The 17,928-nt window shown below is 33.8% G+C and overlaps 1 protein-coding gene across 1 annotated transcript in view; it reads right to left on the bottom strand.

Moving 5' to 3' along the window:
* Positions 1–17,928, bottom strand: part of LRRIQ3 (leucine rich repeats and IQ motif containing 3) — a 224,187-nt gene that overhangs the window by 199,336 nt on the left and 6,923 nt on the right. The window contains exon 2 of the mRNA XM_082356063.1: positions 3,147–3,395. Within this exon, the coding sequence (XP_082212189.1) occupies positions 3,147–3,395 (249 nt within the window). The remainder of the gene's footprint in view (positions 1–3,146; positions 3,396–17,928) is intronic.

Raw genomic sequence — 17,928 nt, 5'->3', positions numbered from 1 at the left:
AGATAAAATATTTTCCTCTAAGGGCAAGAATAAGACAAGGATGCCCACTCTCACTACTTTTATTCAGCATAGCACTGGAAGCCAGAAGTCCTAGACAGAGCAATTAGGCAAGAAGAAGGAACAAAAGGCAACCAAATTGGAAATGAAAAAGTAAAACTGTAACTTTTTGCAGATTACATGATATTATACAGGCATACCTCAGAGATTTTGTGTGTTGAGCTCCAGGCCATTGCAATAAAGCAAATATTGCAATAAAGCAAGTCACAAAAATATTTTGGTTTCCCAGTGCATATTAAAGTTGTTTACACTATACGGTAATCTATTAAGTGTGCAATAGCATTATGTCTAAAAAACCAATGTACATACCTTAAGTAAAAAATACTTTATTGCTAAAAAATGCTAACCTTCAATTTGTAAAAAATGCAGTATCTGTGAAGTGCAATAAAGTGATGCCCAATAAAATGCAGTATGCCTGTATATGGAAAACCCTAAATACTCCATAAAAAACTGTTAGAACTAATAAATAAAATCAGTAACATTTCAGAATACAAAATCAATACACAAAATTATGTTGACTTTCTACACATTAAGTATTAACTATCAGAAAGAGAAATTAATAAAACAATCCCACTCACAACTTCATCAAAAAGAATAAAATGCCTAGGAATATATTTAACCAAGGATGTGAAAGATATGTACACTGAAAACTATAAGACATACTGAAAAGAAATTGAAGAAGACATAAATAAATTGAAAGACACTCTGTGCTTGTGAATTGCAAGAACTAATATTGTTAAAACGTTCATACTACGCAAAGCAATCTACAGATTCAACACAAGCCATACCAAAATTTCAGTGGCATTTTTCACATAAATAGAACAAATAATCCTAACATTTGTATGAAACTACAAAAAACCTCAAATAGGCAAAACGATCTTGAGAAAGAACAAAGCTGGAGCCCTCACACTTCCTGAATTCAAGAATATTACAAAGCTACAGTAAAAAAAAAAAAAAAAGTATGGTACTGGCATTTAAAAACAAACAAACAAACACATAGGTCAATGGAACAGAAAGATAGCCCAGAAGTAAACCCACACATATATGTTCAATTGATTTACAAAAAAGGAGCCAAGAATATACAATGGGAAAAGAAGAGTCTCGTCAATAAATTGTGTTGGGAAAACTGGACAGGCACTTGTGAAAGAATGAAACTTGACCACTATCTTATGCTATACACAAAAATTAACTCGAAATGGATTAAAGACTTGAACACAAAATCTGAAACCATAAAACTCCTAGAAGAAAACATTGGTGGTAAGCTCCTTGACATGGGTCTTGGCAATATATTTTTTTGATTTGACACCAAAAGCAAAGGCTAAAAAAACCAAAACTGAGCAAGTGAGATGATGTCAAACTAAAAAGCTTCTGCACAGTAAAGGAAACCATCAATGAAATGAAAAGGCAACTGGGACTTCCCTGGTGGTCCAGTGTTAAAGAATCTGCCTTACAATGCAGGGGACACAGGTTCGATCCCTGGCCAGGGATCTAAGATCCCACATGCCACGGGGCAACTAAACCTGCGTGCCACAACTACTGAGCTCGCGCACCTCAACTAGAGAGCTTGCGTGCCACAAACTACAGAGCCCACGTGCTCTGGAGCCCAGGTACCACAACGAAAGATCCCACATGCTCAACAAAGATCTCGTGTGCTGCAACCAAAGACCCGACGCAGCCAAAAATAAATAAAAATAAATAAATAAGTAATAAATAAATCTTACCAAAAAAAAGAAAAGAAAAGGCAACCTACTGAATGGGGGAAAATATTTGCAAATCATATCTGAGAAGGGGCTGATATCCAAAATACATAAAGAATTCATACAACAATAGCAAAAACCCAAACGATCCAACTAAAAAATGGGAAGAGGATCTAAGTTAATGTTTTTCCAAAGAAGACATCCAATGGCCAACAGGTACATGAAAAGATACTCAACATCACCAATCATCAGGGAAATGCATATTAAAACCACAAATTCAATCACTTCACACCTATTAGAATGGCTATTATCAAAAAGACAAGAAATAACAAGTTGGCAAGGATGAGGAGAAAAGGGAACCATGTGCAGTGTTTGTGCAATTGTAAATTGGTGCAGCCACTATGAAAACAGCAAGGAGGTTCCTCAAAAAATTCAAAATAAAGCTTCCATATGAGCCAGCAATTCTACCTCCAGGAATTTATTTCAAGGAAATGAAAACACTAGCTCAAAAAGACACATACATTCCCATGTTCACTGCATCTTTATAATAGCCAAGATGTGAAAGCAACCTAAGTGTCTATCTATAGATGAATAAGTAAAGAAAATGTTGTGTGTATACACAGTGGAGTATTACTGACTCAAAAAAGAATGAAATCATGCCATTTGCAACAAAATGGTGGATGTTTAGAGCATTACACAAAATGAAATAAGTCAGACAGAAAAAGACAAGTACCATATGATCTAACTCATGTGGAATTTAAAAAAGCAAAAAACAAACAAAAAGCAAACTCTTAGATACAGAGAACTCATTGGTGATTCAGAGACAGAGGGGGTGGGTGAAATGGTGAAGTTGCTGAAAAGATACAAATTTTCAGTTATAAAATAAATGAGTCCTGGGGATATAATATACAGCAGGGTGAGTACAGTTAATAATACTGGATTATATATTTGAAAGTTGCTAAGAGAGCAGATATTAAAAGTTCTCATCACAAGGGAAAAATTGTAACTCTTTGGTGATGGATGTTAACTTGACTTATTGTGATCATTTTGCAATATACACAAATATTGAACCATTATGTTTTATACTTGAAATTAATGTAATACTATATGTCAATTATAGGTCATTAAAAAATTAAGAAGTCAAGAAGTAGTCTTAAGACTATGGATTTAAGAAGTAAACCAAATCACACACTGTTGGTCTAGATAATTTAAATTAAAAATGTTTGCTTCTACTTAAAATTTTTCTGTTTATATATATTTTTTATTTAATTTTGAATTGTTTATATTTCACATATAAGACTACCTGGGAGAAATACTGTACATAGATAACATAAGTGCTTATTAAATATCAACTTCATTTATATGCAGATAACTGAAATGGCTATTGCTTACCTGATTTCCATGGAGATCAAGTTTGACTAATTTTATACAACTCTGAAGTGGATGGATATCTGTAATAAAATTGTTTGAGAAGATGCACACTCTAAGAGAGATACAAGATTGAAAACTTTCCATAGATTTTAAATGCAGGCCACTGAACTTCACAAAAACAAAATCTTTTTGATCTTCTATTATATTTTCATTATAGTGACTCCATTCTCTATGATTGGTTAGCTCTTCTGTGATTGTTCCATGAAACATCTAGGAAAAATGGGAAATTTTGAACGTTTTTTTCAACTTTCAAAAATAAATCTATATGAAAAAAATACTTTCTAATAGACCGTGAGAATAAAATGGGTAGAAAAGTTAAAATTTTTAAGAATATAATTTCCATAAAACCTTCTATTCCAAAGCATTTTAAATATATAACATGTATATAATTACAACTCAAAAATGTATCATTTCTCTCACCAATGAAATAATCAGTAAGAGGAAGAAATACTTTCTTTTTCCTGAAATACTTAAAGAACATGAAATTCAGTGAAATAGCTGGGATTAAAACATCACCTCTAGGCAATACAACTAAAACAAACAGAAAACTATACCCCTCAGACTTCCCTGGTGGTGCAGTGGTTAAGAATCTGCCTGCCAATGCAGTGGACACAGGTTCGAACACTGGTCTGGGAGGATCCCACATGCCACGGAGCAACTAGGCCCATGTGCCACAACTACTGAGCCTGCGTACTGCAACTACAGAAGCCCATGCTCCGCAATAAGAGAAGCCACCGCAATGAGAAGACCGTGAACCACACGGAGTAACCCCTGCTTGCCGCAACTAGAGAAAGCCCACGCACAGCAACAAAGACCCAACATAGCCAAAAATAAATAAATAAATAAATAAATTTATTTTTAAAAAAAGAGAAAACTATACCCTAACATGCCTTGTATAATAAGTTTGGTGAAAAGATATTGTTAAATAAAGAAGAGCATTGAATGATGAATCCCCAAGTTAGGAAAGTGATAATCTTTGTTGGAAAGGCTGATAAATGCAGCTAAATGAAATTAAGGGGCAATACAGGGCTACAAGGATGATTCAACAATGTAAATCAATCATTGTGATAAACCTCATGAATGGAATGAAGGGTAAAAATCATATGATCGTATCAATAGATGCAGAAAAATCATTTGAAAAAAATTTGACATCTTTAAATAATAAAAACTCTAAACAAAGTGGGTACAGAAGCACTGCAATTCAGCATAACAGAGGTCATAAATTATAAGCCTGCAGCTAACATCATACTCAGTGATGAGAGTTTGAAAGCTTTCCTCTAAATTCAGGGAAAAGAAAGTGCCCACTCTCACCATTCCTATTCTACACAATACTGGATATCCTAGCTAGAGTAATCAGGCAAGAAAAAGAAATAAAATCAGAAAGGAAGAAGTAAAATTGTCTTTGTTTGCAGATGACTTGATGTTATATACAGAAAATCCTAAAGACTCCATCAAAAAACTGTTAGAACTAACTTAAAAATTCAATAAAGTTGAAGGGCACAAAATCAACATGCAAAACTCAATTGCATTTTATATTTGTTAACAATGAACTATGTGAAAAAAATAAAGAAGACAATCCCATTATAATAGCATCAAAAATAATCAAATGCTTAGGAATGCATTTAATCAAGGAGGTGAAAGATCTGTACACTGAAAACTGTAAGATATTAATGAAAGGAATTGAAGAAAACAAAAATGATTGGAAAGCTATCTTGTGTTCATGGATAGGAATAGCTAATATTCTTAAAATGTCCATACTACTACCCAAGTCATCTATAGATTCAGTGCATTCCCTATCAAAATTTCAATGACATTTTTCACAGAAATAGGAAAAGCAATTCTAAAATTCATATGGGACCACAAAAAAAAAAAATAGGAAAAACAATCTTGTGAAAGAACAAAACTGGAGGCCTCATACCTTCTGAATTCAAAACAACATATTACAAAGCTACAGTAATCAAAATAGTATGGTACTAGCATAAAAACTGGCCCATAGATCAAGGTAAAAGAATTGAGAGCCCAGAAATAAACCCATAAATATGCAACAACAATATTTGACAAAAGAACCAAGAATACTCAATAATGAAAGGACAGTATCTTCAATAAATGGTGTTGAAAAAACTGCCTAAGAATGAAATATTCACATGCAAAAGAATAAAATTGGGCCCCTGTCTTACACCACTCACAAAAATTACTGGAAATGGGTTAAAGACTTAAATGTAAGACCAGAAACCATAAAACTTCTAGAAGAAAGCTTAGGGGAAAAAAGTTCCTTTTACATTCGTTCATCCTGGTAATGACTTTTTGAATATGACATCAAAAGCAAATTAACAAAAGCAAATACCAACAACTGTGGCAACAAACTAAAAAGCTTCTGCACAGCAAAAAAAAAAAAAAAAAAAAAATCAAACAATCAACAGAATAAAGAGGAACCTATGGAATGGAAGAAAATATTTTCAAATCATAGATCTGATAAATGGCTAATTTCCAAAATATAAAAGGAACTCATACAAATCAGTAGAAAGTGATAATAACAACAACAACCTGATTAAAAACTAGGCTAAGGACCTGAATAGATATTTTTCCAAAGAAGACATATAAATGGCCAACACATACATTAAAAAGGTGCTCAACACTAATCATTAGGAAAATGAAAATCAAAACCACAATGAGCTATCACCTCACACCTTTGAAAATGACTATATTCAAAAAGGCAAGATTAAGTGTTGACAAAGATGTGTAGAAAAGGGAACCCTTATACACTGTTGGCTGTACCAACATAAACAGTATAGAGGTACCTTGAAAAATTAAAAATGGAGCTACCATATGACATAGTAATCCCACTTCTGGGTATATATCCCCCCAAAATGAAGTAATTATCTTGAAGAGATATGTGCATCCCCATGTTCTTTAGTCCCAATGGCTAAGACATGGAAGGAACCTAAGTGTCCACTGACAGAAGAATGGCAAAAGGAAATGTGATATCTATTTTATATACACACACATACACACACACACTGGAATATTATTCAGCCACGAAGAAGAAGGAAACTGCCATTTTCTACAATATAAATGCCACTGGTGGCCAAAATGTGGTGCAAGAAATGGGGAGATGTTGGTTAAAGGGAACAAACTTCCAGTTATAAGATGAACAAGTTCTGGGAATATAATGTACAGCATGGTGACTGTAGTTAAAAATACTGTATTGTATACTTAAAAGTTACTAAGAGAGTAGATCCTAAAGGTCCTCACACACACCAAAAAAAAAACCCAAAACAAAACAGGTAATTATATGTGGTGATAGATGTATTATGAACCTTACCATGGTAATCATTTTGCAATGTATACACGTATCAAAGTATCATATTGTACATATTAAACTTACATAATGTTATATGTTAATTATATCACAATAAACCTGGAAGAAAAGATTTCTAAGTACAAATAATTAAGTATGTCTCATTTAGATTTATATTTGTTAATTCCTTGAAATCCTTCAATTTGAATTCTCTACAACCAATATCCAATGTCCTGCAAAAAAGAATGCACATTCTTTGTTCATTTATTTACACTGTGTAACAAAGCACCCCTAAACCTACTGCCTTAATAAAAACACCATTGATTATTTCTCAGGTCTGTGGCTTAACTTAGTTCAAGTGGGCAGTTCTTTTTCAAGGGATGTTGACTTAAGATTCAGTCTTGTGGGGCTCATCCAAACTAACACCTCCAAGGTCACTAATTTACATATGTGAAACACTGGCAAGGACAGCAGGAAGGTAGGTTCAGCTGGAATGCTGGGATACATGGGTCTCTCTCACCATACTATCCCAAGGTCTCTCTATCTACACCAGTACTAACGATGTCATCCTCTCACAGGTCTATTCATGTGTCTCTGTAATAGGGAAGCAAGACTTTCTACATGGTTGACTCAGGGCTCCAAAAAGTATAAACACAGAACCTGTCAGGGCTTCTGAAGGTTTTGGCCCATCTGGCAGAGCTTTACCTCAACCACATTCTATTACTTAGAGGAAGTTATTCTGATGATTTGAACCAGTTTATAACGTAGTTAGAGTAAAAAGAAAATAAAATATAAGTTGTTCTGAGCTTGGTGACCTCAAGCAAGTGATGTATATCCTCAATTTGTTATGTATCCAAATTATGTGCCTCAGTTTCCTCATCTATAAAACATGGATAGTAATAGTATTTAATGGAAATAATTGTTATGAGGACTAAATGAGTTGGCCTGAAGGCTTTAGAACAGTGTCTGGCACATAGCAAGCATTGTAAAATGAGTATTACTTAATAAGGCAAATACCTAGCTCAATTAGCAACTCAAAATAGACTGCCCCTTCAAAAAGTAAGTTAGGGCACTTCTGGTTTCCAGTCCAACATGTAAGGAGCTTAGAAGTTGTCACACCATCCTAAAAAGTAAAAGCTGAACAAAATGAAAAAAATCAACACATATTCTTGGATTCCTCAGAAAAGGGAGGTCACACAGAGAACCAATACCCCCAAAATCAGAGACAGGTAAGTGGATACAGAGATTCAGAACTTACAGGAGCAGAAACTCACCAGCAGAGATCTCTGGAGGAACCAGTGCCTCCCGGGTAGGAAATCCTAAACTATAACTGACAAGTTACTGCAGGCACAGTGTTGACAACTCTGAGATTAAAAATTCCAGGAGGGCCTAGTCAATGAAGGGACCACCTTGCTTTTGTAAGATTAACATCCAGGAGCTCTAACAAGTCCTCAGGGTGAATACTGGACAAAAATCCACTCATGCTTCCATAGGGGAGAGGAAATAAATAATTCTGAAATACACCAGAGAATTCTGTTCTTCTTAATAAGGTCTGCCCTCAAGAGAAACTATTTAATGGACACTAAACAATTGAGGTTTTATCAGAGCTTAACTGACGTGGGAGAAGAGAAATACTCAACTCTGTCTCCCTCTAGCCTTCCATTTGGAGGAAGGGAAACACCCAACTCCAGCCCACTCCTGCTATCTTGCCCACCTAAGAGTAAGGAAAACTAAGAAGCACTTGTGAAATCCACAGCCCAGGGCCACAGGCTCATTAAAAGACTAAGACCTTAACATATAACCGTAGAATACTTCTTTTCTACCCACACCTTACCACCACACCACACCAGTATTTTATAAGAGTTCCTTTTACCAGTACATCATTTCTGGCTTTCAACAAAAATTACAAGGCATACTAAAAGACAAAAAACACAGAGTAAGCATAAGAACCAGTATCAGCTATGGCAAAGATGTTGGAAATATCAGACTGGGAATTTAAAACATCTATGATTAACATGCTAAGCACTTGAATGAAAAAAAGTAGACAACAAACAAGAACAGATGGACAGTGTAAGGTAGAGAGATAGAAATAAAAAAGAATAAAAAGTAATGCTAGAGATCAAAAATACTATAACAGAAATGATGAATGCCTTTGATGAGCTAATTTAGTAGATTGGGCGTGGCTGAGGAAAGAATCTCTGAGTTTGAGAATATGTTAATAGAAACTTCAAAAACTGAAAAGTAAACAGAACAAAGACCGAAAAAAGCAGAACAGAATATCCCAGAACTGTGGGATAACTACAAAAAGTGTTCAATATGCATAATGGAAATAACAGAATGAGAAGAAAGTGATAAAGGAACAAAGGAGCATAACAAATATTTGAAACAGTAATGATGGTGAAATTCTGCAAATTAATGTTAGATACAACCCACTGATGAAAGAAGCAGAAAACACCAAGCAGGAAAAAGGCCAAAAAAATACATCTAGACATATCATTTTCAAATTTCAGAAAATTAAGGATAAAGGAAGAAATCTGAAAGATGACATAGGAAGAAAACCCCTTATCCACAGAAAGGGAAAAATAAGAATTATGTCTAACTTCCCCTAAGAAACTATGCTGGCAAGAGGAGAATGGAGTAAAGTATTTAAAGTGTTGAGAGGAAAAACCTGCCAACAAAAAAATCTATACCTTGTGAAATTATTCCTCAAAATTGAATGAGAAAAAAAGACTCTCAGACCAACAAAACTTGAGGAAATTTCTTGTCAGTAGACCAGCCTTAAAAGAAATGTTTAAAGTAGTCCTTTAGAGACAAGGAAAATAGTATAGTTCAGAAACTCAGATCTACATAAGAAAAAGGAAGAACACTGGGGCAGGCACAAGGGAAAGTAAAATACAAATCTTTTATTTTTCTTATTCTTAGTTGATATAACAGGTAAAAGTTTGTTCAAACATTAATAGCAAAAATTTATTTGATTATATATGCATACATATGTTCAGTTGACACTTGAAAAACATGGCTGTGGGTAGGGGTGAAGACCCCCACACAGTTAAAAATCATTTGTCTCTCAGTATCTACAGGGGATTGGTTCCAGGATCCACCACAGATACCAAAATCCATGGATGCTCAAGTCCCATAGTGATCCCTCCACAAAACTATCCGAGGTTCTGCATCTGTGGCTTCAACCAGTACAGATTGTGTAGTACTGTATTTATTGAAAAAAAGAAAAACATAGAAGTAGACCCAACAGTTCATACCCATGTTGTTTAGAAGTCAACTATATATTTTTGTATAAGTAACTATGCTATGTATAAATGAAATGAATGAGAGCAAGGATACAAGGAACAGGAAGGAAGAATCCAGAATATTTTTTATTATAAGATATTTATACTACATACGAAGTAGTATAGTGTTATTTGAGAGTGGATTTGGATTATTGCAATCTCTAGGGAAATGGCTTAAAAAGTAAAATAGATATGCTAAGGAAAGATAGAAAATAGAATCATATACAATGCTTAATTAAAATCACAAAAGGCAGAAAAAAATGGAAGGCTAAAACTGGTACAAAGAACAAGAGCAATAAATAGAAAAGATTAACAAATACAGATATTAATCCAACTATATAATCACTTTACAGTGAGTCCCCTACATATGAACGAGTTCAGTTCCGAGAATGCATTTGTAAGTCCAATTTGTTCATACGTCCAACAAAGCTAGCCTAATTACCCAACTAACACAATTGGCTATATAGTACTGTACTGTAATAGGTTTTTAATACTTTTCACACAAATAATACATAAAAAACAAACAAACTCAAAAAATAAAACATTTTTAACCTTACAGTACAGTACCTTGAAAAGTACAGTAGTACAGTACAACAGCTGGTATACAGGGGCTGGCATCGAGTGAACAGGCAAGAAGAGTTACTGACTGGAGGAGTGAGAGGAGGTGGGAGATGGTAGAGCTGAAGGATCGTCAGCAGTAGGAGATGGAGGGCAAGCTGCAATTTCACTCACGCCTGATGTTGATGGCTCAGGTTCTGGTTCCTTGCTGGATTCAATTCTATCTACCTATTGAAAAAAATGATCCAGTGATGTCTGGGTAGTAGCTCTTTTTTTCTCATCATAGATGACACAGTAGCAATGGATTGCATTCTGAACGGCTGCTGCAACCTTCATGTACCATCTACGTTCAGGTCATGTGCCCCAAAAACTAATAGTGCCTCCTCAAACAAAGAAAATCCCTTTGCCATTTCGTCATCGTGAATCTCTTCAGTGCTTTAGCTACTTCTTCCTCTTGTCTCTCTTTGTCCTTTCTCTGGGCCCCCAGTTCCATCAGGTCTTCACTAGTAAGCTCCTCGTGTTGCACAGCAAGGAGTTCAATGAAGTCGTTTTCTTGCAGATCTAGCTTGAAATAAAGATACTGTACTACTGTACTCTATACAGCACTGTAAAGTACACAAAAGCTCTACCACTTGTAGAGGATGCATGCACGTGACAGTGTATGCCAGACACACAAACTAACTTAGGTGATTGGACATGTGAACACACGTTTGCACCTATGAAAGTTTGCAACTTGAAGGTTCGTATGTAGGGGACTTACTGTAAATATATCAATAGTCTAAGCATCAAAACAAAGACAGAGTGGATCAAAGTTAGAGTGGATCAAAAACTAGCCCAACCATATGTTGTCTACAGGAAAGCCACTTTATACATAAAGATACATAAAAAATAAATGTAAAGTGATTGAGGTGAATCCTAAAACATTCAAAGAAGAATTAATATGAATTCTTCTCAAATTCTTCCAAAATATAGAAGATGAGGGAACATTCTGAAACTCATTTTATGAGGCCAGAATCACCCAAACATCTAAACAAAACAAAGATATCACAAAAAAAGAAAATTACAGGTCAATTTCCTTGATGAACATAGATGCAAAAATCCTCAACAAAATATTAGCAAACAGAATTGAACAATACCTTAAAAGGATCATACACCATAATTAGGTGAGATTTATTCCAGAGAAGCAGGAATGGTTCAACACATCCACAAATCAGTCGACGTGATATACCACATTAACAAAATGAACAACAAAAATCATATGATCATCTCAACAGATGCAGAAAAAGCATTTGACAAAATTCAACATCTGTTTATGATAAAAACTCTCAACAAACTAGGTATAGAGGGAACACGCCTCAACATAATAAAGTTCATATGTGACAAGCCCACAGCTAACCTCATACTCAAAGGTGAAAAGCTGAAAGCTTTCCCTCTAAGATTAGAAACAAGACAAGAATGCCCAGTCTCACCACTTTTATTCATCATAGTACTGGAAGTCTTAATCAGAACAATAAGGCAGGAATAGGAGATAAAAGGCATTAAAATTGGAAAGGAAGAAGTACAACTGTCACCATTTGCAAATGACAACATATTACATACAGAAAACCATAAGGACTTCACACACACAAAAAAAACCTGTTAGAACTAATAAACAAAACCAACATTACAGAATACAGAATCAATACACAAAAATCTGATGCATTTTTACACATTAATAATGACTTATAAGAAACAGAATTAAGAAAACAATCCCATTTACAATTGCATCAAAAAAGAAAAAAATACCTCAGAATAAATTTAACCAAGGAGGTAAAAACACCTGTACACTGAAAACTACAACACACTAATGAAAGAAATTGAAGAAGGCGCAAATAAATTGAAAGATATGTGTTCATGGAGTGCAAGAATTAACATTGTTAAAATGTCCACACTGCTCAAAGTAATCTACAGATTCAATGCAAACCCTATCAAAATTCCAATGGCATTTTTCACAAAAATAGAACAAACAATCCTAATATTTGTATGAAACCATGGAAGACCCCAAAAGCCAAAAAAAATCTTGAGAAAAAAGAACAAAGCTGGAGCCACCGCATGCCCTGATTTCAAACTATATTACAAAGCTATAGTAATCAAAACAGTATGGTGTCAGCATTAAAAACAAACATATAGATCAATGGAACAGAGTAGACAGCCCAGAAATAAAACCACACATATATGGTTAATTGATTTACAAGAAAGGACCAAATAATATATAATGAGGAAAAAAAAAAGTCTCTTCAATAAATGGTGATGAGAAAACTGCACAGACACATGGCAAAGAATGAAACTTGACCGCTATCTTAAATCATACAAAAATTAACTCAAAATGGATTAAAGACTTGAAAGTAAAACCTGAAATCATGTAAATCCTTGAAGAACATATAGGTGGTAGACTCCTTGACATTGGTCTTGGTGACGGTATTTGGATCTGACACCAAAAGCAAACATAAACAAGTGGAAATACATCAAACTAAAAAGATTCTGTACATCAAAGGAAATCATCAATAAAATAAAAAGGCAACCTACTGGATATTTGCAAATCATATATCTGATGAGGGATTAATAGTCAAAATATATAATCACACAACTCAACAGCAAAAAAGATAATCCAACTAAAAAATGGGCAGAGGATTTGAATAGACATATTTCCAAAGAAGACATAGAGTTGGCTAACAGGTACATGAAAAGATACTCAACACCACCAATCACCAGGGAAATGTAAATCAAAACCACAATGAAGTATCACCTCACACTCATTAGAATGGCTATCATCAAAAAGGAAATAACAAGTACTGGCAAGGATGTGGAGAAAAGGGAACCCTTGTGCACTGTAGGGAGAAATGTAAATTGGTACAACCACTATGGAAAACAGTATGGAGTTTCCTCAAAAAACTAAAAATAGAACTACCATATGATCTAGCAATTCTACTTCTGGGTACTTATATGGAGAAAACATAAACACTAACTTGAAAAGGTATCTGGACCCCCATGTTCATTGTAGCATTATTTGCAATAGCCAAGACATGGAAATAGCCTATGTGTTTTGTGATGAATGAATGGATAAAGAAGATGTGATGTGTGTGTGTGTGTGTGTGTGTGTGTGTATACACACACAATGGAATATTATTCAACCATAAAAATGAATGAAATTTGTCATTTGTGAGAACATTAAAGGACCTTGAGGGCATTATGCTAAGTGAAATAAGTCAGAGAAAGACAAATACTGTATGATCTCAGTTATGCATGGAATCTTAAAAAAAAAAAAAAGAAAGAAAGAAAGAAAAGGAAGCCCATAAAAACAGATAACAGATTGGTGGTTCCCATAGGTGGGTAGTGGGGGTTTGGCAAATTGGGTGAAGGGTTCAAAAGGTACTAATTTCCAATTATAAAATAAATAAGTCATAGGGAGGTAATGTACAGCATGGTGACTGTAGTTAGTAATACTCTATTTCATATTTGAAAGTGGTTAATAGAGTAGATCTTAAAAGTTCTCTTCAAAAGCAAAAAATATTTTGCATGGTATGGTGACAGATGTTAACTAAACTTATTGTGGTGATCCTTTCTCAATATATACAAATATTGAATCATTACGTATTACATCTGAAACTAATATGTTATATGTCAATTGTACCTCAATTGATACTACAATTGATAGCTCCTCCTCTACCTACCTAAAAGCCTGCTTGTCGAGTGCTGCCAATTTTAAATATGACCATTAAAGAGGAATCCTTCTGTTCCTTTTAGACTCCGATAATTTTACAATTACTTTGTGAAATGTACATAAAAGTATATTATTAAGTTCAAATAATAATATAAAGTTCAAAAGGCAAATTTAGTTTAAGTACAGCAACACATTAGAGAAAGCATCAGGGCTCCAATTACAGTTTCAAAGAAGTTCTGGGCTTAAAAAGAAATCAGTATCAAATGAACTTATTTACAAAACAGAAATAGACACACAGACATAGAAAACAAACTTATGGTTACCAAAGGGGGAAGGGGTGGGGGAGGGATAAATTGGGAGGTTGGAATTAACATATACACACTACTATATATAAAATAGATAATCAACAAGGACCTGCTATATAGCACAGGGAACTAGACTCAATATTTTGTAATCACCTATAAGGGGGAAAAGAATCTGAAAAAGAATATATCTGAATCACTGTGCTGTATACCTGAAACTAACACAATATTGTAAATCAAATATATTTCAATAAAAAAAAATGTGTGTATGTGTGTGTATATATATATCAGTAAATCTTTCATTAGTTTGTATTGACTGTAATACTAATTTTAAAATTATCATACATTATTAATCATATTATAAAAACCATGTTTTTATAAAATACAATGCCCATCAATTATAAATCTCATCTTTGTTCCCAAATTTTTCCATTTAAAAAACTGGTGGTAAATACACATAGGAACTGTAAGTGCTTATGATGAATGAATATCTAAGTTAAATGTTGAAAAGTAAAAACTCTTTATTCTGTGTTTTTAATTTCAAATGAATATATAAAAAATATTTAAGATATTTTTCAAAGAAATGCTTTGTAACTGTGTCAATGACCTTTAGATATCACACCCATCCACTGGAATTTTATATACTAATAATACAGGTACATTATTTTAAGTTAAAAGTGTATTAAAGTATAATATTAGTTTTGATGACCTATGTTGCAGTACCTTATTTTGTAAACATTAGTTATGACATTATAAATAAGTGGAATGCTGGATAATGGACTCTAGAATTATCGTATAAGCTGATAAGATTCTGTATATAAAATAAAATCATTTAAAAGGAAAAAAAATTTTTTTGAAAGCAAACTGTAAGGATTATAATTAGTAATATTTTATATCTATTGTGGTTGCAAACTACTTTTAGTTTAAAATGTGTGCAATAGGGCTTCCCTGGTGGCGCAGTGGTTGAGAGTCTGCCTGCCAATGCAGGGGACACGGGTTCGAGCCCGGGTCTAGGAAGATCCCACATGCCACGGAGCGACTAGGCCGGCCGCGATAGTGAGAGGCCCGCGCGCCACGATGAAGAGTGACCCCCACTTGCCGCAACTGGAGAAAGCCCTCGCACAGAAACGAAGACCCAACACAGCCAAAGGTAAACAAATAAATAAAAATTTTTAAAAAAAACATAAAATGTGTGCAATAGACTGAAATCCATAATATATATAGTAATTATAATTTTAAAATACTTTTTTTATTTAGCCAATAAATTTATTAAATCAATCCTGTTTTGATGAAGACTTGCTATGATTTTACATCACAGACAAAATGCTCTTTAAAAACTAAAGAGAGGGGTTTTAGTAGAACAGTCCGAACAGTATATGTCTCCTGGAAAATAAAAATGGAATTTAGTTGGTTTATAAATTAATGTAAATAAGCTTGCTTCTTTGAAACATTACATGTTCATTTCAAATGACATAAAATATCATTTGGAGCAAGAAATCAAGACTCACTTGTAATCAAGATATCTTATTTTTTCCCCTATAAATATATTTGCTTTCTAAAATTTAGAAAGCTACATGTATTTCTGTTATTAAAAAAAAGCTCTTGTGAAAATGCCAGTTTTCAATTTCTGTTTCTATTCCACACTCATTGATTCTAAAGTTATAAACCTGAAAAAACTAAAGGGTGATAAGCCAGAAGATAGATATAAAACAACCAACACTAATTAAAACAGCCAGAAAAATACATGGACAGAAATAAGAAATTAATAAGAAAAATTTAACATAGCAAATATTTGTTTCTTCTAGCTTAAAAACCTTGGTTAGCATTCATAAAACAGAGTTTGAATATTTTAAAGTTGGGTCATTAATATACTTCTAGTAAGAGTAATAAATAGTGTACTTACTAATTGAAATTTAGTTATTTACTCTCCTAATTTATATTCTTCACCACTTGCCCTCTCTATGCCCTGGAAAAAAAACTCATGCTAATATTGGGACAGGTATATTATGATTTTATTACCTGACAGTCATTTGAAATATTCTACAAAAAAACTAAGAGAGCTACAGACAATCAAAGATAAATTCCTGAAAGAGGCCAGAAGATAAAACATCTTTCTAACATAAGAACAAAGAAGTATATCTGAATCTCCTCAGAAACCATGCAAGCAAGAAGACTGCGGAGTACAATATTTAAAGTGTTGCTAGAAAAAAACTCACCAACCTAGAATTCTGTACCCTCTGAAATTATCCTTCAAAGTGAAGGAGAAATAATGACTTTCTCAGACAAACAAATATTGAGGGAATTTGCTGCCAGTAGACTTACCTGGCAATAAATGTTAAAAGAAGTTCTTTAAAGAAAAGGAATATACTGTAGTTCAGAAACTCAGTTCTACATAAAGTAAGGAAGAGCACTGGGAAAGAAAAATGTGTAGGTAAAATAAAAATCTTTTATTTTTCTTATTCTTAATTGATCTATCAGATAACAATTTGTCAAAATACTAATAGCAAACAATGTATGAAATTATCTATGCTTAATTATATATCATATATGTATGAATACTTATACATAAGTGAAATTAAAGACAGCAGTAATAAGGGATAGAGGAAGGAATTAGGTTTATTTTCTTATTATAAGGTAGGGTACTTACACTACCTGGGAAAAGGTATAATGTTACTTGAAAATGGAATTGGATTAGTTATAAATGTGATTGCAAACTTTAGGGTAACCATTAAAAAAAGTAAAATAAGAACTATAACCAATATGCTAAGAAAGGAGAGAAAACAGAATCATATACAATGCTCACTTAAAACCACAAAAGCCAGAAAAAGTATGGAAGGCAAAAATAGGAACAAAAAACAATGGCAATAAATAGAAAACAGTAATGAATATGGCAGATATTAATCCAACTATACCAATAATCATTATGAACATCAACAGTCAAAATGCACCAATCAAAAGAGATTGTCAGAGGAGATTAAAAAAAATAAAAAAACAAGACCCACCTATACGTTGTCTACAATAAAGCCCACTTTAAATATAAAGACATATAGATTAAAGTGATGGAGAAAGATATACAATGCTAATACTAATCAAAAGAAAGCAGGAGTGGCTATATCAACTTCAGACAGAGCAGACTTCAAAGCAAGAAAAGTTATCAGAGATAATGAGAGCATTACATAATGATAACAGGGTCATTTCTCCAAAAAGACATACCAACTGATAAGGTTTATGCTCCTAACAACAGAGGGTAAAACTATGTGATGCAAAATTAAAAGAACTGCAAGAAGAAACAGAAGAACTCACTATCACGGTTGGAGACTTCAATACCTTTTTATCAGAAATGGGCTGATCCAGCAGACAGAAAATCAGTAAGGACATAGTTGAACTCAACAACACTATCAATCAACTGGATATAATTGATACATACAGACTGCTTCATCCAACAACAGCTGAATACACATTCATCAAAAGCTCACATGGGGGCTTCCCTGGTGGCGCAGTGGTTGAGAGTCTGCCTGCCAATGCAGGGGACACGGGTTCGAGCCCTGGTCTGGGAGGATCCCACATGCCGTGGAGCAACTAAGCCAGTGAGCCACAACTA

Source organism: Balaenoptera borealis (assembly GCF_965194805.1).
Source record: "Balaenoptera borealis genome assembly, chromosome: 1".
NCBI classification, from domain to species: Eukaryota; Metazoa; Chordata; class Mammalia; order Artiodactyla; family Balaenopteridae; genus Balaenoptera; species Balaenoptera borealis.
This window is presented reverse-complemented; position numbering and strand designations above follow the sequence as displayed.